The sequence below is a fragment of the Rattus rattus genome, chromosome 5 (genome assembly GCF_011064425.1).
Source record: "Rattus rattus isolate New Zealand chromosome 5, Rrattus_CSIRO_v1, whole genome shotgun sequence".
In the NCBI taxonomy this organism is placed as follows: Eukaryota; Metazoa; Chordata; class Mammalia; order Rodentia; family Muridae; genus Rattus; species Rattus rattus.
Window position 1 is genome coordinate 125,225,721 of NC_046158.1, and position 22,028 is coordinate 125,247,748.

The following is a 22,028-nucleotide window of genomic DNA, read 5'->3' on the forward strand; positions in this document are numbered from 1 at the left end:
CTAGCTTGTAACTTATTAACCATTTAATCTATTCTGTGTCTATCACTTGGTTAATTACCTCTCCTTCAGTCCCGGCCTGCTTCCTCCTTCTAGTCTATTTAGCATCTTCCTCAGTATCTCTCAGAGTTCCTCTACCTCCTGGTTTATATCCTCTTCCCAGTCTGTCTCCAGTCTCATCTCATTGTAGTTTCATTCTCTTCCCAGAATCCTCTCTTCCTGCAAGTGTCCCACCTCCTATTTCCTGCCTCTACTCATTGGCCATCAGCTTCTTTATTGACAGGTGATGCTTGTAAGAGGTTCTCTACACCAGTGGTGATTCCAGAGAGGGAGGCAGAGGGCAGGGCATCCCGCCATACCTTTTCTAATCCCTCCTCGGACAAGCACACCATCACTTTTGCCATGTTCTATTTATAAGACCTGAGTCACTGAGGACAGTCCACACTCAGGGCTGCAAGTCAGCTATGGAAGGAGAGAGCAGCCGATAACTTGTTTGTGGTTTTAAGCTATCACTTCAAGTGTTCTTCCTTTTGAAGTCAAGGTGGATTACTTTTTGTATCAAGAATGATAGGAACGATAGTCCTGCTTGATGTTCCATAAATAAAATAGAAGCACAGTTTTCGAATGTGCCGTTCAGATTCCCATGTAGAGTCACCAAGGTGAGTAGCTCACAGAGCTGCAGATTTCCTTCCCTGTTGAGCTGCCTCTTAAACTCAACCATCCCCTACAATTCCTCCATCATAAGTAGCCACGTCTAGGGGAAGGAAAGTAGAGACATCTCAGCGCTTGTCAGCCTGAGCATGCCAGAGAGCAGTCTACAATGAACACTGCATTTTTTTCCTTCTGATGAGATGTGAGAAAGCATTCATTTGGGCCACCAGGGCCTATGAGACCTGCTGGAAGAAGCCAGTATGAATACAGCCAATCATCACCTTAGCAGCAAAATCAGGTGCTGGCCTGACTAATGTCCAGGGTAGGCCATAAGCAGCTCACTGACCATCTATTCAATATGGCGCCCAGCGTTTAGTGGAGGAGCTGTCCAAGGGTCAGTTCTGAATCTTCTCGCTGGATATGGCATTTCTAGGGCAGGACCTTCCTGCAGTATACATTGACTTGGAATATTGTTACGAAGAAACTGATGGGGAAGTGAGAAGTCGCACAGCACCTCGTGTAACTGATTACCCTCCACTGGAATTCCACTGGTGATCCCCCACTGAGAACACAGCTTCTGGAGAGAAGAACGTGTTGAAGTGGGAGCAGCTATCTTACTCCTCTTTGCCTCAAATGGCAAACCTGTGAATGGAGTCAACGCCATGGTGGGGATGTCTTCAGTGATTCTCACAGCTCCCTTCTCTGTCTTCCACTTAATTATTCACCCTCTAAAACCTTTTTAGTTCGGAAACTCTTAAGTTTGGGTTTCTAGAGTCAAGAATCCTCTTCCCTTTTGAGAAACTGATCCTTCAGCGATTCCAGGATTGCCACGTAGGGTCCCCCCTGTGCTGAGCGTTTGTGTTCTCGATTCCTAGTTGTGACAGTTGTGTGTGCCATCTTGAATTTAGTGGGGGCTTTGCAAAGTGACGTGGTCTTCAGACACAGATGGAATCTAAAGAAAAGGGGAAATAAGGAACATCGCCAGCCAGGTTTCTCTGTAGCCACCACACCCTTTCACCCAGTCACCATAAAGCCCAAACGCTGCCCAGCAGACTTGTGGGCATTAAGGTAACGAGGGAGCCTCTACCCCTGAGTCACGCCAAATCCAGCAGCCAAGGAGATTGTTTCTGCTGAGGCCTCAGCTTCCCCGCCATTCCAGATGTTCAAACCAGCAGGACACAAATAAAACTGCGAATATCTGCTCTTGCTCTCGCGGAATTCTCTGCATAAATTCCATCCTGAGTTCTAAATTGAAATCTCTGCACTTTAGGCCATTCCTCTCTGCAATCAGAGACTCTAATCATTGGGTTTTTACGAAATCTGATTTATAAAATTGCATGCTTCACAATAAAATAGCTTCAGGGAGCAAGCACAAAATTTAAAACATTCAATTAAAAATATAAAACAGAGCCACAGCCATGGAAAAAAAAAGAAAAAACCCCACACAGCATATATTAGACTCTTCAGCTGCCTCCTGGGAGGATAGCTTTAAAATAACTTTAAACATTCTGTATGAAAATCCAAAATAGGTAGAAAGCTCCCAGGCTATGGGCACATGCAACTTGGGCAAGAGCTTTCTTCTATTCATCGTGGTCACTTCTCTGGGGAGAATTTTGTAGATGAGGTTATGTGGACTTGTGGGTAAGAGTTAAGTACTTCCATTCATCCTGGGGAGCAGCTCCCACCCAGCCACGAGTAGCCTTGGGAATGTGGCTAAATTATTCAGCCATTTTTCTGAATCTCGGTTTCCTTTTCTGCAAAATAATAATACTTCCTATTCAAAGGTTCTTTATCAGGGCGGAAAGGTAAACAGTTATCAGTGTAATATCTGATTTCAAAAAAGCCATCACTGAACACTAAATTTTTAAAAAGCCTCCATTTTATGGTACTGTTATCCTGTTATTAAAGTATCAATAAATTAATAAGATGCTGTTATACTTTGAGAGCAAACCCTTCTGCACGTTGGGATCTTCACAGGGAAAATAGTTTCTGAGTTAAGATAGCACAAACACTGCTTCAGGCCACCTTGGTAGAGTAGATTTTAATTCCAACACTTCTGAGACAGGAAGTCCAGAGTAGTGTGCTCTGGATTACCACAGGGCTACACAGTAAGACCTTGAAAGAAAGAAACAAAAAGCCACTGATTTTCGTCCCTGTCATAAGCAGAGCTGGGGCCTTTCTATTAGATGAATGTTGGATACAAGCAAAAGTTGGCAGAACGACAAGTGCCATGTGCTCACCTTCAGCCCCCAAACCATCAGCCCAGCCTTGCTCCGTGTAGATCTGTCTCCCTCCCGCCACATAATGTTGAAGCCTCGGGCATCATTTTATGGTTCATCCTTGAAGATTTTAACATGTGTTTCTAAAAGGTCTCATCTTTATCCTAGTCACAATTACTAGTATATCATCTAAAATGAATGCTAATTCAGTATCCCAAATACCCACTCAGTATTTTAACTTCCAAAAGTGTCGATCTGTCCTGCTTCTTTCTGGGGTTTTATAAATATCATAAATGTTTTCCAAATGGTAATCTAAATGAATGATCTTTAAAGTTATGCTTGGGAGCAGCATGCTTTGTAGTTCTTTCTGCCTATAGTCACTCCTCTAGTCTCGTTGTGTACCTACGTGTGCGTGTGTGTGTGTGTGTGTGTGTGTGTGTGTGTGTGTGTGTGTGTGTGTGTGTGTGTTCTTGCAATTCATTCTTTGGCAGAATTTAGTTGTTGGCCTACAGAGATGTCCACAGCATGGACATTATTACTGCATTGCAAGTCCATGATGTATCAAAGCCAGTTCCCTTGGTCTCTGTGTGTCCTCAATGTCTGCATTCGGTTTGAATCAGGCTATAGTATGTCAGTTATACCATCAGGGGCCACGTCTAGGTCACCGGGCCCTCTGAGGTGGTGGCAGCCATGGATGGGTAACATCTGGAGCCATTATTTCACAAATGTTACAAAATAGCTCAGATTCCTTCCCACTTAGGAATCCCAAAAATCTTCCAGGATTCACCGTCTGTGCCTTTTCAGAGCCTGCATCTATTACTCTTGACTAGCTTCCTGTTATCCCGTTGCCAAAAACGAGCAGTCACAGTCTCCAAGAGTATTCAGGACAGAGTCCATGGGAAAGAAGGTCCAAATGCAGAACGTTCATCCCCACTACACCATGCCCTGTCTCGACCACGTAGTGGGAAGTTCCCATGGTTGATGCCCACACAGAGGCACTGACTGAAAAGCCAGGCACAAGAGTGCAGTGGGAGTGGAGTGTGGGGAGGGGGCGTCTCCTGTCTGGAAGCAAAGAGAATGAGGAAGACATGGAACAGGCATTCACTGGTTTCTGGTTCAGCCTGAGTTCCAGTGGGGGCTGGAAGTCAGATTGGGTGGAGTTGCAGTTTCGGGAGTTATACCATGGCCAATGAGCGTTGAGATCTTTGAGTGGGGGACAGTGCAGTAGCGGCCCAAGGTGCTGTTGTTCTATCCCTGCCTTCACCCTTGGTGTTTTGAGATTTCCTTTGGGACACTTCACAGTAAAGGGACCAGAACATTTTCCTGCCAAAAACATCCTGGCACCCTGCGAACACTACTTTGCTTCGATGCCCGTCTTCTAGGGTGTGCCAGAAGCACCTCTTGGTATCTCCTCACCATCACTTCAGAGCACGAGAGCACAGAATGTCGTCATGAGGCTACAAGCCAACTGGGGGAGAAGTGAGAGCACACAGTAACAGAGATTCTAGCAGCAGAATCTCTGACTGCGAGAAGCCAAGGGCAGGTGGGTTTAGCTAACCAGCCAGGGGTAGCATACAGAGTCTAGGGCACAGGGCCCTAGAGGTGTGTCCAGAAAGGAGGAGAGGATGCTGGGGAGTCAGGCGGAGGGGAGTGCGTGTGCTGATGGACTCTCTCTGCTTACTGCTCGCTCAGATACAATGCGTGCATACACCAGTGCTTCGAAAGGAGGACGAAAGGTGCTGGGAACATGGTCAACGGACTGGCCAACAACGCCGAAATCGACGACAGCAGCAACTGCGATGCCACTGTGGTGCTACTTAAGAAAGGTAACCAGCAGACCCTGAGTCCAGGCCAGGCGCCACGGTGTGAGTCTGTCTAACGAGCCCTGAGAAAGCTTATAGCCACAGCAGGCCCCAAGAAGCCAGAAGAGAGCCAGCTGTCCTGCCCTGCCCCACGCGCCATACCTAGATCCATTGAAATGCCCAGGGAACCCATTCTGTGAGGGGGATACGGGAAGATGGGACCAGCAGGGCCAAGAGAGAAGAGCATGGATTTTTGAGGTAGTGGATTAAGGTTGTGCAGCCGTGAACAGTTACTTAGCTTCTCTGAGCCGGAAGGATGGGCATCATTTCTGTAATGAGTAAGCCAGTTAAGCATGCAGAAGAGCATGACCAAATGCTTCAGAGTGACAGGCACTACAGATTATTATCACATAGATCCAAACTACACTAACCCAAGTTCCAAACTACAGAAGGGGTGAGAAAATGACCTTTGTTTTCAAAGTAGTTCTTCTATTTGATAGGCTCTTACAAAACGATCATTGTGCTAGAGGACATGGTGCTCTCTGATAAATGACATTATTTGTATGGGAAAGTATCATGCAATTTTGCCGTATTTCCCTTTTCGTTTAACTTTTTAAAAATTTTCTCTTTGAACTGCATCCCATATGGTCACTTTGCAAGGGAAACGACAAAAAAAATAAATAAATTAGAAGCTGTACATGTTATTTTCAACCACATCTCTAGCTCTAGACTCTCTCAATAATTTACTGTATTTTGAAATGGGATATTTGATATAGTTTTCTGAAGGACTATATGTTATGTTTCATGGAAGACTTTGATGTTATTTAGTACCATTCTGGGGGAGGATTTTCTTTAGTTTCTCTCTTCTAAGAGCTTTATAACTTGTGGTGGGGCGGGGAGAACAAAAAAAAAAAACAAACAAACAAACAAAAAAGCTGAATGCTGTTAATGCTGGGCCTGGGGAGGTGGCCTGGTGAGCAAAGTATCTGCCTTAGAGCATGGAAGGAGGATGATATGGTGATAGTGATGATGATGGTGATGGTAATGATGGTGATGATGCTGTAAGAGACCTTTTAATGGTTTCATGGCCAGGAAAATGGAAGTGAGAACTACAAGTGGCTCTAGCCAGGTACCTGTGAGGGATTTGTGTGTAGTGCTAATCCAAAGAGAGAGGGCTTGGGCCTCAGTGGAATGCTTCATATTTTGTGAGGCTTGTCTCAAGCCTCCTTCTGAACTAGTCCTCTCTGCTCACGGGATGTGTGCACACCATAGCCTCCACCTGGAATGCAAGTCACCTCTGCAGTATGTACCAACGTGTTGGGTTGCCACGCACGAGCATGATGGCTACCAAAGGTTACTGAGGTCTCTCCTGTGACCCAGATCTTAGTGGTGGGAAAATAACTCTCTGAGGACAAGGAGGCATTCTCTTACCCCACTCATTCTTGCCATATTGATGAGTGGTGTTTGGATAATCCCAAGTCATTTCAAATGAATTATTAAACATGGCCCGTGACTTAAATACAACCCCTAATTTTGATCCTCACAATCTTCTATGGATGGATAGAAGGAAGGAAAGAAAAGGGAAAGGGAAAGGATGATGGGAATGGAAAGGGGGAAGGAGAAGAAGAAAAGGAAAGGAAGGGGAGGTAAGCGGGTGGATGGATGGATGGATGGATGATAGATGAATGGATGGGTGGGTAGCTAGGTGAGTGGATGGATGAATGGATGGATGGATGGATAGGTGGATGAGTGGGTGGATGGATGGATGGGTGGGTGGATGGGTGGGTGGGTGAGTGGGTGGGTGGGTAGGTGGGTGAGTGGGTGGATGGACAGATACATAGATAAATGGATGGATGGACCACTGGACAGATGGATGAACAGATGCAAAGGGGTGAAGGAGTGAGGTAGGGGAGAAGCAAAAGGAAGAGGAATGGATGCTTGCCTCTCTCCTGGGCTCCACGCTACTCTATGTTCTCTTTCACATTTCCCTAGCCAATTTCCACCGCAAAGCATCAGTGATCATGGTGGATGAGCTGCTGTCTGCCTACCCACACCAGCTTTCTTTCTCTGAGGCTGGCCTTCGAATAATGATCACAAGCCACTTTCCTCCCAAGACCCGGCTCTCCATGGCCAGTCGCATGTTAATCAATGAGGTATCTGGGAAATCATAGTGGATTGTGGGCAGGATGGGAAAGGGAGGGGCAGGGCAGAGCAGGGGACGGGAGGAGAGGGGAGAAGAGGGGAGGGGAGGGAAGATTAGACTTGACTTCCTGATTTAAAGATTCTCACCTGGGTGAGAATTTAACATAAGTCTATCACTCAGCCCTTACCCAGAACCTTTGCCCACTGAACTATCTGTGCCCCATCCACCACCCACTACTCCTCATTACATATTGAGGGACACAGCTTAGTCCCCTCTACTAACCTTTTTTGAGGCAGGGTCTCACGTAGCCTAGGCTGGCCTCAAACTTTCTATGTAACCAATGAGTATCTTGAACTTCTGAATGCTGGGACTACAAGCGTGTGCTATATTCTCAGTTTATGGAGTACCCAGCATCTCGTTTTTGCTGGATAAGTACTCTATCGGCTAAGCTATATCCCCCAGCCCTGACCTGTTTTCTTCCACTTAAGTAAATCTCATAAACTTCTATCGAAATTGCTAAGTAAAAGTCACCATCGTTTAAAACAAGCCGGGGCTCTTGCCTTTCCCTGAGCGGCTACCTCACCAACAAAATAGTCCGCACGCAGTGCTGTAGCTTCCTTAAATATAGAACGAGGGTTTCCTCCACAGTCTGGAGAAAAAGAGAATGTCCCAGTACACAGATGTCGAAAACCGCGCACCCCAGGTGTAGAAATTTTCCCGAAGAGAATTTGAAGTTTCAGTGGATCGTAAATGGTTACCTTCCCTTCCTGAAAGGAAATCATCTAAATCTGTGTTGCAGTTATTATCATCATGGCGGCTGCTACACCACCACCACCCCTGTTGTCTTTAAATATCCATTTAAGGGTTTCTAGCCCACTTCAGACCATATTGTTCCCAGATAAAAGGCACAGAAACCTTTGTGTTTATAAAAAGCTTTCGAACACTAGAGCTGAGCAGATATCAACCCTCTAGGCTACGTTGTCTACGTCCCTGTGGTGATTCCCCAAGATTTCATTTGCCATGGTTACCTGGGCTGCTCCCACTCCATCAGGTCAGCCCTCCCAGCCATATGCTCACGATCCAAGCTACCCCATGGCAACTTCCTCCTCCTTTCTCTTCATTCTTGTGGTCCCTTCGTGAGACCCCAAGCCCTCGAACCTTCACTCCTCCTCCCTCTCTTCTGCCCAGCCCAGGCTGTAATCGGGGATTACCTGGGCAGGAGGGTAGGTTTATACAACAAAAGCTGCTGTAGGTGAGGCTCTCCTTGAGGGGGAGGTGGTACAGCCAGATCTTGGGGACCAGTACTTAGCATTTGAATACATAGCAGCACCAGACTGACCCCTACAAATCACACTGCTTTGAGAAATTTCTAACCCTTTGCCCTGGAGTCTTCTGGGTGTAACTCTTTGTCAGTGCTGGGGAAGACATACCTGGTCCTGTTCTGGTTTGGGTAATTTCCATCCCTCTGACTGTAGTAACAGATCACTTCCTATTTTTAGAGACAAAGACTGATAAACAGCAGGGCATATACCAATGGGGAATCTGAAGTGGCCATCAAAATCCCAATTAAGCACACTGTGGAGAACGGAACAGGGCCCAGCAGTGCCCCAGACAGGGGTGTGAACGGAACCCGGAGGGACGACATAGTTGCTGAGGCTGACAATGAGACAGAGAACGAGAATGAAGACAATGAGAACAACGAGAATGATGAAGAGGAGGAGGAGGATGAAGATGATGACGAAGGCCCCTACACGCCGTTCGACCCCCCCTGTAAGACGTCCTTGACTTGGGCTTTGGAAGGGGGATTTCTGGGGATCACAGATAGATGCTCTTCACTTGGCTAGCTTTACTGTTCAATTCCAAAAGGGCCTCTCTCTACGCAGAAACCCATTTGTATGAAGTGTCTGCCGTGGGCAGGGCTCTGCTGTGAAAAGCCCAAAACTGCAGGCACATGGCGAGGAATTAAAATGTGAGCACTGTACCAAATGCATTTGGAAGATGAAGGTCCTCCCTTCGCCTCTTAGTCGTTCATGCTCCAGGACCTTTTGTTCTAAGGTAGAAGTGCACATGGCCCATGTCAACAGACAGAGCCACTTCACTGCTGTTTCTTCTAGGCTGGAGACCGCCCAGTGCAGGATAGCTCTGGGAGACACCTCCCTGCTTCCCGTGTTCACACTCCCCCACCCTTGCCCTCTGTTCAGTACCTGCATCTTTAACATCCTGTTCCCTGCACAGCAGCATCTACAGGAGACACAGCTAGGCAAAAACTGGTCCTCGTGGACCTGGCCAAGGACTCTCTCTGACATGCTGGAAGGGGAGAGGCAAGACACATAAAAGCTCTCAGGACCTTGGCCTGTATGTTTAATGTCTCCATAACCATGTATCTCATCCCCACCTATTAGCAGAACAAGAGGACCAAGCCCAAAGAATTCGGTGTCCTTGCTAGACCTTCAAAATGTTTTGGCTGGTATCATGAAGGCTGCACTGGTCCAATTTACAGTCACAGTCATTTGAGTCTTACCAGGTGTATACAGTTCCCCTGGGCTGACAGAACTTGTGGGATTACTTTTTCCCTCCAAAGAACTCCAAAGCAAGTCCTTTGAAAGGACCGTGACACTTGACACTTGCAAATGTCTGAGCAAGTATGGTATGATCAACCTGAAAGCTTATTTAGTGGCAGATGCCACTGGAGTTCCCAGCCTGTGATGTTTTCAGATGCAAGGCCTGGCTGAGCTTCTTGTTCCCTATCTCTAGGGGGAAGGGCAGGCGACAAGTACAATTCAGACCAGAACTGTTCCTGGTCCTCCCCTCCTTCCCCATAACAGGAGCATCGGTGGGCACTTACCAAATCTAATTAAAGAAATGCCCGTCCAGATTCCTGTCTACCTGCCAAAGTTAAATTACCACTTGTTAGTGGATTATCTCCAGAGGAGAAAGAAACGCACACACCCCCATCTGTGGTTTCACTTTCTGTGGTTTCACTCACTCAAGGTTAATTGCGGTCAACCACAGCCACCATGCGCAGTCTGAAAATATTAAATGGAAAATTATAAAAACAGTTCATAGGTTTGAAATCAGGCTCCACTCTGAAACCCAACTCCATTCTCATTTAACCTTGCCCTGCCCCACCTGAACCATCCGTCCGTACAGTAATCCGGGATGCGTAGGCCCAATGCCTGCTTCACGGTAGTCGTTAAGGTCACCATGTGTATATACGACACTTGCTTTACTATAACTGTTTATAGATGCATAGCGAATTTATGTATGCATTAAATACTTACATATTATATATACCTATGCAGAGCACATATATCTATTTATCTATATACCTACATATAAATACACGTATATTCTTGAGTGAAGAAACCATTACTACTTGATTTGTTTGTAGGTAAACACATTTCCATAAACACACACACACACACACACACACACACACACACACACACAGAGGAAATCCACCAAAATAAAATTGTATTTTGCTAGATGGATTTTTTTTCTATTGTAAATGTGTGTTTTTTGCTTTCTATGCAATGAGAACAAGTGTGAATGTTTACCTATTGGTCTGAACTATTGCACAATTACTTTTTCCCTCCAAAGAACTCCAAAGCAAGTCCTTTGAAAGGAGCCTGACACTTGCCACCCCGCTGTGCCTCCCTGTCACCGACTTTACAAGTACATGGCCTCCACAGAAAAGAATCACGCTTCTTAATTCTCTGCTGTGTCCTAACCTGACCTAGACAGCACCCAACACATATGCTCTAAGTGAACAGATAAACACACCCCTGGGGCCCTATTCAGAATGAACTGTGATAGGACGACATATAGAAAACATCCAGAGATACCGCTGACTGGGGAGAAGAAACCGCCCACCCCCAACTCAGAAATAGGCATCAAAGCTGAAATGAGCTGCGGCCTTCTTCACTCTTCAAAGTCGCTTTCAAAGCGCCTTTCTGTGTTGCTCACTCTGCTCAAAAAACCAAATCTGTTACCTTGTGTTAGAGTCACATTTTAGTCACTACTCTTTGTAGTTCCCCCTTTAGGGTTGACGTTACTAAGGAACAAGGATGTAAACTGTGACTGTCCGATTTCATGGCGGTGAGACTGGCTTCCTAATCCAGTGCCAAACTGAAGCAGCTGAGAATAGCAGAGGGGGGACTCAGCCCTGGCTCGCACAAGCTCACACTGTGCGCGGCTTTACTTAATCAATCCCATCCTCCCGCTCTCTCAGAGTCCCATGCCATGACTTCATCTTCCTTCTTAATTTTAGACTCTGAGGAATATTAGAGATCCAAGTTGAGGTCATTTCTTTTCCTATTCACTTGGTTCTTGGTAACCCGTGACTGGGAGTCTATCTTAAATCAGTCTCCCCCTCTATCCCTCTCTCCTTCTCTGTCCCCCTCTCCCCCTCCATCACCCTCTCTCCCTCTATCACCCTCTCCCCCTCTATCACCCTCTCCCCCTCTATCACCCTCTCCCCCTCCATCACCCTCCATCCCACTCTCCCCCTCCAATACTCCTCTTCCTCTCTCCCTCTCTTCCCCTCTCCCTTCTCCTCTTCTCCCCCTGTCCCTCATGTAATTCAACAAAGGGATTCGCCCAGAGCTCCATGTGGGTAAAGCCTTAATGCCTAACTGAAGGGCTCACATGGAACTCAAAGACCGCCTTATTCTGGATCCCGCAACCCTTGAGGCCCTGTACAGCTGCCATCTTGATGAGCAACTCAGCCAGGCTCTAGGGTCTCACTGTCCCTTCTCCACATTAAGTCCAACAAGACACACAGCACCCAGTAGAAAAGGCCCCTCTTCCTTACTAATATTTAGTCTTCGTCAGTGGACTACACTTAGACTCTTAAAAACATTTTTTCAGCTTTTCTGATTATACTGTGAATTGTCATACTGTTAATATTTCATTACTAGTATTATTAATATCCTTAGTTTACTTGGGGCGGAATAATGCTTAAGGTATCTGATAAATGGGTAGATGGGGTGAGAGCAGGGGCCAGGCTTCACTGGTCATGGTATGGAGGTGTGCTGTTGTCATTCTAAAGATGGTAGATAGCAAGGGAATGTTCTAGTCTTGTTCTTAAAACCCTCTTTGCCAGCAAGAGCAATCAGAACGAGGTAAGGTAGGCATGATTGTGGGAATGCATTAGGCCACCTGGCAGGGAGTCGGCCTTGGAGGAAATGCCCTGAGCAGGTGTCAAGTTTGTACCCAGGAATGAAAGAAAGTGGAGAATCAAGAATAACTTACCTGATTTTGACTCCGGCAACTTGCAAAGTTGCCAACAAGTCGCTCCTCTCCTAATGTTACCAATCAGCTGGCTGGGGTCCTTTTGCTCTTCCTGACAAGGAATCATAGGTAGTCCTGAAGAAGATTTTTAGTTCTAGTCTGGTTACTCTTGTATCTAGTACTTGGCAGCCAGGACCAGCAACACTGGGCAGGTGGAAGCAGTTGCAAGTAGCACCCTCTAGTGCTACCGCCTTTTTATGCAGGCCTCAGTATCTGGATTTTTCAGCCCCCGGCAGCAGCGGACATTACAGTTCTCCAACCAGGGTATCTCGTAGCCTTAAGGGCTTGACAGGTTACTGGGACTCTTCTGCAACCAGGGCCTTGAGTTTCTTTGGTTCTTTCCAGCTCTTTCATCAGCCTCAGATCTCATTTTTGTCTATCCCCACCCACTATGCCCCATGTTGCCTGTTCTCTCGGATTCTTCAGCTGCCTCCTCTTTAGCTGTCCAGAAGCCACTTGCCCTGCTGACTGCTCCACTGTCAATGCCACTCCTGCTGGAGCCGCGTTGTCATGTCCCGTTACCCAGCCCATGATACTCAGTATAGGCAAGAAAAGTCCCCTTCAGAGAAGCCTTCCGTTAAGCCTTATGTTAAAATACCAGGAGAGGACACATAGGAGGGTGTCTTCCAGCCAACTCACTGAGTCATATCGTCTGTTTATACAGCCAGAAGATAATCACAGCATACCTCACATGCAAATGGAGGGTAGTTGCACCAAACACAGCCCAACTTGCATGCAATTAGAAGGATTGGGTTCTAGTCTCAGCAGCCCTTTTGCCTGGGTAGAAATGGCTACATCATCATCTGAAGTTCAGGGAGGTTTGTAATAAGCAAAATGTCTGTGCAAACTATTGGGATAGCCCTATTGCAGCTGTCTCTTCAGGAGCTGAAGCAAGGTGTCTGGTTTGTCAGAATAACTGATGCTGCCTGCCACCTGCTGCCTGCCCTGAGGGCTCAAGGCAGCCAGGGCAGCAGAGAGTCCGGTAGCTCCAGTGGGCAGGTGTCTTGCTCCTTCCCCTGTCTTTGCTTATGTACAGGAAAACGTACCCTAGAGAACGAAAGCAGGCAACGGGAGCTCCATGGATGCTGAGAGCCATCTTAACAGATCTTTAACAATGTTTCAAACCGGCCTGGTGCGGCCAGGGAAAGGGGAGCCTCCCACCTGTCTTCCTAATACCATTTCATCTTTGGTCCTGTCAGCAACTCCGTGAGCTCAGTGTTCCTGGGTACACAGCTCACAAATAATAAAAGTAATATTTGGCGAGTTGGAGTAAGTGTGCTAAGTGTGGTTTCTATCACTGAGATAAAACAATAATCAAAACCAACTGGGGGCAGCAGAAGGGCTTTATCTGGCTTATACGTTCCCATCAGAGTCCATCATTAAGGGGACCAAAGCGGGAACCAAATCAGGGCAGGAACCTGAAAGCAGAGGTCGTGGAGGAGTTGGGGAGAGGGGGTTCATCCCTTACTGCGTTGCTCCCATGGCTTATCCAGACTACTTCCTCATACACGCCAGTATCCCAGGACGGCACTGCCCACAGTGTGCTGGACCCTCCCCCACAGACTTGCCTACGTTTTCTCCATCAAAAACTATTTTTGGTTCCTTAAAAAGTAAAAAGTAAATACCTACCTCATGGCCCAGCAGTTTCCCCCCAGGTCTTCAGCCAAACCAAAGCCATGCTCCCAGAAGACCCACCCAAGGGGTTTCGACAGGCGCTCTAATTATTATGATCTACAACTGGCCACTACTCAAAGCTCAACCCCAGGAGAATGGAGAAGCACAGTCAGCATATTGCCAGCCATTAAAGGAATAAAATAATGGTACTTTAATCAATCTTAAAACAAACATCTGGTAAGCAAAAGGAGAGATCGCTCCGTGATTAATTCCTTTGAAGATGGGGATGAACAAAAGCTAATCTGTGGTGGTCAGGGTGAAAGCTGACTACAAAGACGAACAGAGAATGTTCTGGAAGATGAGGATGTTTTATATCCCACTTGACATAGATATCACACTCGCGCCTGTGCATTTCTTTCCACAGGCCAATTAACAGTTGAAAACCAAAGGAGTTGAGTTACTATATTTGTCAAATCTGATGTTACTTGTAGGATAGGCAACCAAATGAGCGTTTCTGGGTGTTTCTGGCATGAAAGTAATCAGACAACCCAGGACGGTAGAGGCAGGCACCACCAGGCAGATCCCCACCTTTTAAGTATGTGAGCGCTCATTTGCGAACCTTTATCAGCTTATGGTGCAATGCTAAAAGCTTCCATTAGGTGGTGCTGTGTCTGCTCGCATTGTGAGAACAGATACAAAATGGTAGTCTTCCCAGCCTCCCACACCTACACACGCACACGCACACGCACACGCACACCACCCCTGTTGTAAACGCCTTCCTCATCTTTCCCCACCTGCCCCCTTGTGTTATAGCCCTCCAGGCCAATAATCCATGAAGTGACTGAGTTGTTTACAAGAGCTAACACGCAGGTGGGGTACATAACTTCTTTTCCATTCGGTTTTATGTATCAGGCTTGGGTGGCAGTGGGGAAACCATTTAAGCATTCTACGAAAAGAGATGTATGACGAGTCCTGGTTCTGGAGAAAGCCGTGTGAAGGCTACCAAAGCAAAGCAAGAAAGCTAACTTTTCCCTTTCTTGTTCTGTTTACCTCCTCCCTCCCACCCCCAAGCTGGCAAACTGGAAACTGTGAAATGGGCATTCACCTGGCCCCTGAGTTTTGTCTTGTACTTCACTGTCCCTAACTGTAACAAGCCCCACTGGGAGAAGTGGTTTATGGTGACGTTTGCTTCCTCTACACTGTGGATCGCAGCCTTCTCCTACATGATGGTGTGGATGGTGAGTATGTAAGGGGCCCTGTTGCACTGCCGGGTCTCTCTAAAGAGAAATATACACTGAACCAGGGGTGAACGAGAGTTGGAGTCACACCTGACAGAACCACATCAGCCCCTTATTGCTACGTTCAGTTACATAACAACCCACACCTTAGCTTGGTGGTTTAAAACTCACAAGCGTTCACTCTGCCCCTTAGACTGACTTGATTTAATTACGCTTGACTGTGGCCAGTTCTCCAGCTCTGTTCCAGCTCCAGGACTGTAATCCCTTTGATATGGGTAGCAGGCGAGTGGGGAGGATGGGGGAGGTTGGAAGTCGGGAGGGGGGTTTTACATGTACTCTATAGTGTTGACTTGCTTCCTTTGGGCTGGTGCTACCCTGAGCAGGGTCAGTGGAAACCCGAGGTGCCTCCTGGGGTCTTCACTGGAACCAACCTCCCAGACCATTACTTCTTCTGCACAAGCTGTGGCCAAGCCCAGCACCTAGGAATAGGAGAAGAAATTCCCCAGCTCTAGTGGAGGGAACAGCAGCAGAGTCACAGGCAAAGGACATGTTGCACTAGGTGACTGCTCAAGGGTCCCTTTGCAAGCCAAAATGATGAGCCAATGACTGGGCTCGGTTATGGGGCCTCAAACGCATTCTACCCCAGAGCGATTTTCAGAAACCCAGACAGTTCATTTATATATTCTTTGGCTGGGGAGCAAACCTAATCCATTAGACTTAGCATTGGGCAGAAATTAAAAGCCATGACAAATTATGCAAATCCAAATTAACCTCACTTGGGCGTCAGATGGAAGGAAGCGCAATATAAATTCAGGAATTTAAATTCAACTTAAAGCTCCAAAGGAAAAAATGTCTAGAAAGGTTGTTTCGGAAGTAATGGGAAACTCGTAAAGCTAGCACGGCATGATAAAGTCGCAGTTAAGCCCTGGCCTCTGCCTCAACCTCATAGGCAAATAGAGTTTTAAAACCGGAAGTATCGTGACCAGGGGCTTCCCGCTCACTGACCCTTATGCAGCCCGGGTCTGGGAGACCAGATGGCTGTCCCTGACCCTTAAAGTCTGAAGTCCACAATCCATGGAAAGAACTAATCTGGACTCGATTTCTGATATTGAGTGACGATCTAAGGAGAAGCCAGGGACCTGGGCAGGGTGTCCTGAGCTCATCAGTTCCCCAGAACTCCAGGCTGGGCCTTAAGTATCCTAACAACAGTAAAAGAGCAGTGGGCCAATCCCCGTCAAGCCAGGCCATGCTCCTGCGGGACCTAGAGCTTGGCTAGGCTTCTGCAGCTTTGTTTTACAAAGACTCTTAAGAAGACCGACATGGAAATGCATGTTGCAGCATCCTCCTTTCCTCCCTGGAGACAGATGTCAGAAGCCAGAGGCCACCCTGTGATGAGCACTGAATGGAAATGAGAGTCTTTCCTGGTTTGCATCTGAATGGACTGAACTTGCGGGCACACACACACACATGCACATGCACACGCACACACACACAGGCACACATCCTTTCACCACCAGCCCAGGAGTGCTGGGAGAAGGATGGACTCCCTGTAACCTGTGGTTTGCATATCCTCAAGATTTTATAGAAAGTATGAATGCCCCAGTGGTACCCTAGGATGACCTAAGAGTTCCAGGAGTTGCAAGACCCATTTCCTTATGTCCACATACAAAGGATCAGTCTCTCTTTCTACCTACTTGGCAATGGGTCCTGACTCTTTCACCATCTCTCTTGTCAGCCCCCTGCTACTCAGTTTTCCTCTCTTGAAACCTGGGGACAACCATGGAGTCATCTGCAGCCCTGAACACTGTCTCAGCTGATGGTAGCCCATCCTTTGGCATTTATCCCCCCTTCCCCCTGTGTAAATGGAGAGGCTGCCTGCCTTGAGAGGAGCCCACCTGTCTGTAACAGAACCCTCTCTGCCACTTACCAGCAACATGGGACTTAGGCAGATGCCTCTCTGTTCCTCAGTTTCCTCATCTGAGGAATGAGAATAGCAGAGCACTCAGACCAAATGGCTGTGAGGTTTAAGAAAGCTAAAACTGAACATTTAGTCCATTGCCTAAGTACTAAAAGGAAAAGAGGCAGCAATTATGGTGAAGAAGTTGACGTTGTTAACAAGGATAACCAAATATTCTTCTAGTTCTTCTACTGTGATAAACACTATGACCAAAATCAACTTGAGGAGGAAAGCATTTATTTCATCTTATATTTCCAGACTACAGACCACAGTTCATCTCTAAGGAAAGTCAGGTAGAAACTCACAGCAACACCTGGAGGCCGGAACCATGGAAAAATGCTGCTTACTGCCTTGCTTCCAAGCCTATATTTAGCCATTCTTATACATCCAAGGCTCACCTACTAGGGATAGTACCTCCCACAGTGGGCAGGACCCTCCTATATTAATTATCAATCAAGAAAATGTCCCCACATGCCAATCTCTTAGAGGCAAGTTCCTCAACTGAGATTCCACTTCCCAAGTGTGGCAAGTTGACGAGCAAACTCAGCTATCACCCAAACTTCCAAGGGGGTGAGGATGGAGAAAGCTTGTTGTGATTTCTCCACAAGACCAGGTGTGAAGTCAGTTCCTTTCCAGGACTTGTCAATTCCATCGCAGATCTGTGAGCATGCTGCCCACACCGCTAGTTCGGCCTGGCAGCCTGGATCATTCAGGGCCGTTTTGAACTAAAATGTTTTGTTTTAATGTTGTCTTAGTTCTTAAAATCTAGTTTTCCAATGCACATGTATCACCAGAAAGGAACAAAGGATAGACTAACCTTTCACTTAAAGAGGTAAAAGCTTCTGTCAAAGCATCCACCTAAGACCTGCACTCCAGCTCTCATCCACACAATGTTCAGATGTTCATGCCATCCATGTTAAGTCCAGAAAAGACACTGCCCCACCCCCACCCCCACCCCCACCCCCAAGATGGCCCAGATTAAAGACTTTCCTGCACTTTGATCAGAAGCTCACAGTGTCCCTTGGCTCACTTGCCTCTTCCTGCTTCCTCCAAGGTTACCATCATCGGCTACACCCTAGGGATCCCTGATGTCATCATGGGGATCACCTTCCTGGCTGCCGGAACCAGCGTGCCCGACTGCATGGCCAGCCTCATTGTAGCCAGACAAGGTGGGATCTCCAGGGACATTGGGGATCAGGAGGGAAGGAAGGAAGGAAGGATTCCCTCCCTGGTGGGGGCTGTCCCATGTGGCAACTAAGGGGACAGCAGATCCTGCTTAGAAGGAGAGGTGGGGGATGGCAACCTCTGTGCCAAGTTGGCCAAAAGGCTTCCTGCGGTCAGAGGAATAAAGGAAAGAGGCAGAAGGCAGCTCCTTGTAAGGTACAGATGCTTGCCAAGTCACCCATAGACCCTTCAGGTCATTATTATCGTCGATTACTTGTAAAATAGCAATAAATATAGAAAACAAACCTAGCTAACCGGGACAGAGTGAGACCCTCTAAGTGAAACAATTCATTCAACTCCAAGAGGTAGGGTCACTTGTGCTTCCATTTCATGGATAAGGAAACTTAGGCTTATAAAAGACAGACATACACACACCGTAATTGAGCTCACTCATAACATAGCAACTCCAAAATGACAGTTGTCGACACACAACGCATGCTTTCCCATTTCTTTTTTTTTTTAAGAATTATTTATTTTATGTATGTGAGTACGTTGTCTTCAGACACACCAGAAGCAGGCATCGGATCCCATTACAGATGGTTGTGAGCTACCATGTGGTTGCTGGGATTTGAACTCAGGACCTCTGGAGGAGCAGTCAGTGCTCTTTACCACTGAGCCATCTCTCCAGCCCACCTTCCCCATTTCAAAGCCAAAAGCTCCAAACAGTGATGCCCTTCCCAGCACTGACTCTCGTTCATGTGCCTGGTGGATGTTGGAAGGCATTTATTTTAAACAATGGGAGCAACAAAATTTAGCACTGTGACCATAGACCCCTCTGGAAAGTCTACTTGGGACATTCTCTTTATGCTGTTCGGTTCTTAGGAAGCAGTGAACTCACCCTAGGACAGATGCAAATGGTGCTATGATGTCTAATTGGCAAAGTTGTGGAGGTGTGTGTGTGCCGTGGGGTTTCTTCCTGCTGGAAGAGTGCCTCAGATCTTCCAGTATTCTTGGAACCAAATGCGGATACTTTTTTTTTGATCACTTACCCTGTCATCATATCGGAAGTGAAGTTGGGGATCAGTAGAATGTGGGTTCTCTGAATTATAATGTTATTTTTTTGTATCAGTGATGGGCTAAGAGAAAATCAAGTACACAGTCCTACAAAACTATTACCAGCTGTCAGACCAAAGAAGACTCAGGAGAGTCCCATGAGGGCCCCTCCTGCTGGATCCCCTTCCTCACCAATGCTCTCTTGTCCCCGCAGGGATGGGGGACATGGCTGTGTCCAATTCCATTGGGAGCAACGTGTTTGACATCTTGATTGGGCTTGGTCTTCCCTGGGCTCTGCAGACTCTGGCTGTGGATTATGGATCCTATGTGAGTGTTTTCCTCCATAATGTCTCTCTAAATTCAGACTAAACAGACTGGGTTTTCAGTGGCCTTGGCCACAGAGCTGTTTCCCTCCTATAAAGGGGATATGGTGCTACTAATGTTGTGGGGGAAGCAAATTCTTCTTGTACACACTTTTCAAAGTCACACATGTTGGAACTCTAAAGCAGAGGTCAGCAAAGTTTCCATTTCAAAAAAGACGTAAGTATAGGCTGGTGTGGAAGGATAGATGGCCTCTGTCACAGCTACTAACTCTGCTGATGTAGCAGAAAAGTAGCCACAGAACTTTTTAGAAACTGAAATCCAAATGCTTATATTTTTATGCTGTGATATATTATGCTTCTTTTCAACCATTTAAAAATGTAAAAATCATCTTAATTCATGAACTATATAGAACCAGTCAGTGGACCAGCGTTGGCCACAGCATCCAGTCTGTTTGTTTTGCTGTCTATCTACAATACATCTAGGATGTCTGATTGTTTGCTATATATCTACAATATGTTTAGTATATCTGCATGGAGAGAGAGGGAGAGGGAGAGGAGAGGAGGAGGGAGAGAGAGAGGAGAGAGAGAGAGAGAGAGAGAGAGAGAGAGAGAGAGAGAACAAGAACAAGAACAAGAACAATGCTAGAGACAGACTATCTAGGTGGGATATATTGAACGGGTGCTATCTATTGCATGGTCTCAGATTCCAAACAGCGCTCCTAAATTCTGCAGGTCCGTGGGTAAGATCACTGTCAGTCAGCTCCCATGATTGGCCCACATCGACCGTATTCACAAGCATTTGATGCATAAACCAGAATACTGACAGATGCCAGAAAAATACATAAGGACCAAACAGAAGGCATGACTTGTCTTGAGTGTTTCTTTTCCTCTGTATTCCTGAAAGGAAATCTTGTAGGAGAGATACTGTTGGGGGTCCATGAACATCTTTAAGTCTGATGATCTACCAGAATACTGACAAGAACCAAGAGCAGGTTATACTCACAGCAAAGGATTTGGAGGGAGAAAAAAGCAACAGGAAAATAAAGTGCATCTAGTGTCCAGAGAACTCTGGTGCAGGCTTCCTGGTGTTTTTCCCAGAGGCCTTTGATTTCTCTCTTGTTAGCAGTAATCTGCAGGGACATGTGCGAGTTGTCTTATGCAGGGAAGTACCCTGGAATCTGCAGCATTTATGGAGGACTGGTGAGGAGGTATATTTCTACTCTGAGAACAACTGGAATGAGTAGACCTCATCCCCCAGTATGCCCCTTTATTCCTCATAAACAGAACACAGGCAACCAGCATTCCAAGAGTGGGTATTGGCTAAGGCTTCCTGGGAGGCCTGATATATTAACATCTGCTACCCAGATCAAGTTACTCTTTTATTTGATAGAGTATATCACTAAGTACTATTAACGTGCCGCAGACAATTCACGAAACCTCACTGGGGTAGCCCCACCATGGCGAATTTCCTACTAAAACTCCATCACTGACATTCCCACTCTGACAGCTCCTACAAATACTTCTAAAAGGAAACCCTGGGGGTGTGGCAAATTCCATGAAGCGGCTCTGCTACCTCTGAGACCTTCCCTAGTGTAGAGAAAGAAAGGCTACAGCAAATTGTATACATAAGTGGATAAAGTCAGGTCAGTCCCCGTCCCTTTGTCCAGATAAATCTTATTTGGTCACCAACGTTTATTTGCTTAGCTGTCTGCCCTGGAAGGAGAGAAGAAACTAACAGCTATGACCTGGACCAGGATCCCCACCCTACCCCACCCCCGACCCCATTCCAGCATCTTTGCTGACTGACCCAGGGCCCAGGACCCCTCTTAACATCGTCTTGTTCTCAAGCCAGGAGCAATAGTATTGTCTATATTTAAGCTCACTCACCAAGTCTGGCTTGTCACTTCCTGAAAATGCAAGGTTTGCCTACACCTGGCTCACCTGCACCTTCACTTCCTTGCACCCTTCACAGAGTGAACAATGCATGTGATTTATAGATCAGGGCAGACCCTTCTGCAGTGCTGGCAATGCGGGGCAGCAGCACTGGCTGGTGACATGGAAGCACTTGGTGGGAGACTGGGGCAAAAAAAAGGATTTTTTTCAATTTTATTCCATCTGAATTAGTCTAAGTTTATACAGCCACATGGATCTTAAAGCTGCCTGTGGGACACTGTAGCTCCAGAGGATGAAATTTAAATTATCCACAGCGTAGCCCAGAGAAGATCACTGTTAGCATTTTGGCTTATTTTCTCCTTCTAGTTTGTCTTGGACAGCTGAGATCCACTGTACAGATATTTCACATGTTGCCCTTACTTATTTCTTATTAGATTAAACACAGTTTGCTTCAAATCACATTAGATTCATTCTCAAAGGCAGCCTAGAATTGTAGCATCTGGGTTTCCCGGAAAGTGCTTGGCCATGCCTCTGTTCGGGGACAACTCACATGGCTTTGGGTATTACTGTCATGTTAAATGACACCTCAGACACCTTTGTGCATCCACCTATAGGATTTAGAGGTCAGTAAGCATTGCACATAGGTCTGATGATATAGAATAATAATATAGTTTTAATGGCA

General features: G+C 46.5%; 1 protein-coding gene across 1 annotated transcript in view; it reads left to right on the forward strand.

Annotated features, from left to right (window-relative positions):
- The window catches only part of Slc24a3 (solute carrier family 24 member 3), a 407,093-nt gene that overhangs the window by 365,783 nt on the left and 19,282 nt on the right, over window positions 1–22,028 (forward strand). The window contains exons 9-14 of the mRNA XM_032904340.1: window positions 4,560–4,693; window positions 6,662–6,822; window positions 8,312–8,582; window positions 14,790–14,956; window positions 17,968–18,082; window positions 19,345–19,457. Of these exons, the coding sequence (XP_032760231.1) occupies window positions 4,560–4,693; window positions 6,662–6,822; window positions 8,312–8,582; window positions 14,790–14,956; window positions 17,968–18,082; window positions 19,345–19,457 (961 nt within the window). The remainder of the gene's footprint in view (window positions 1–4,559; window positions 4,694–6,661; window positions 6,823–8,311; window positions 8,583–14,789; window positions 14,957–17,967; window positions 18,083–19,344; window positions 19,458–22,028) is intronic.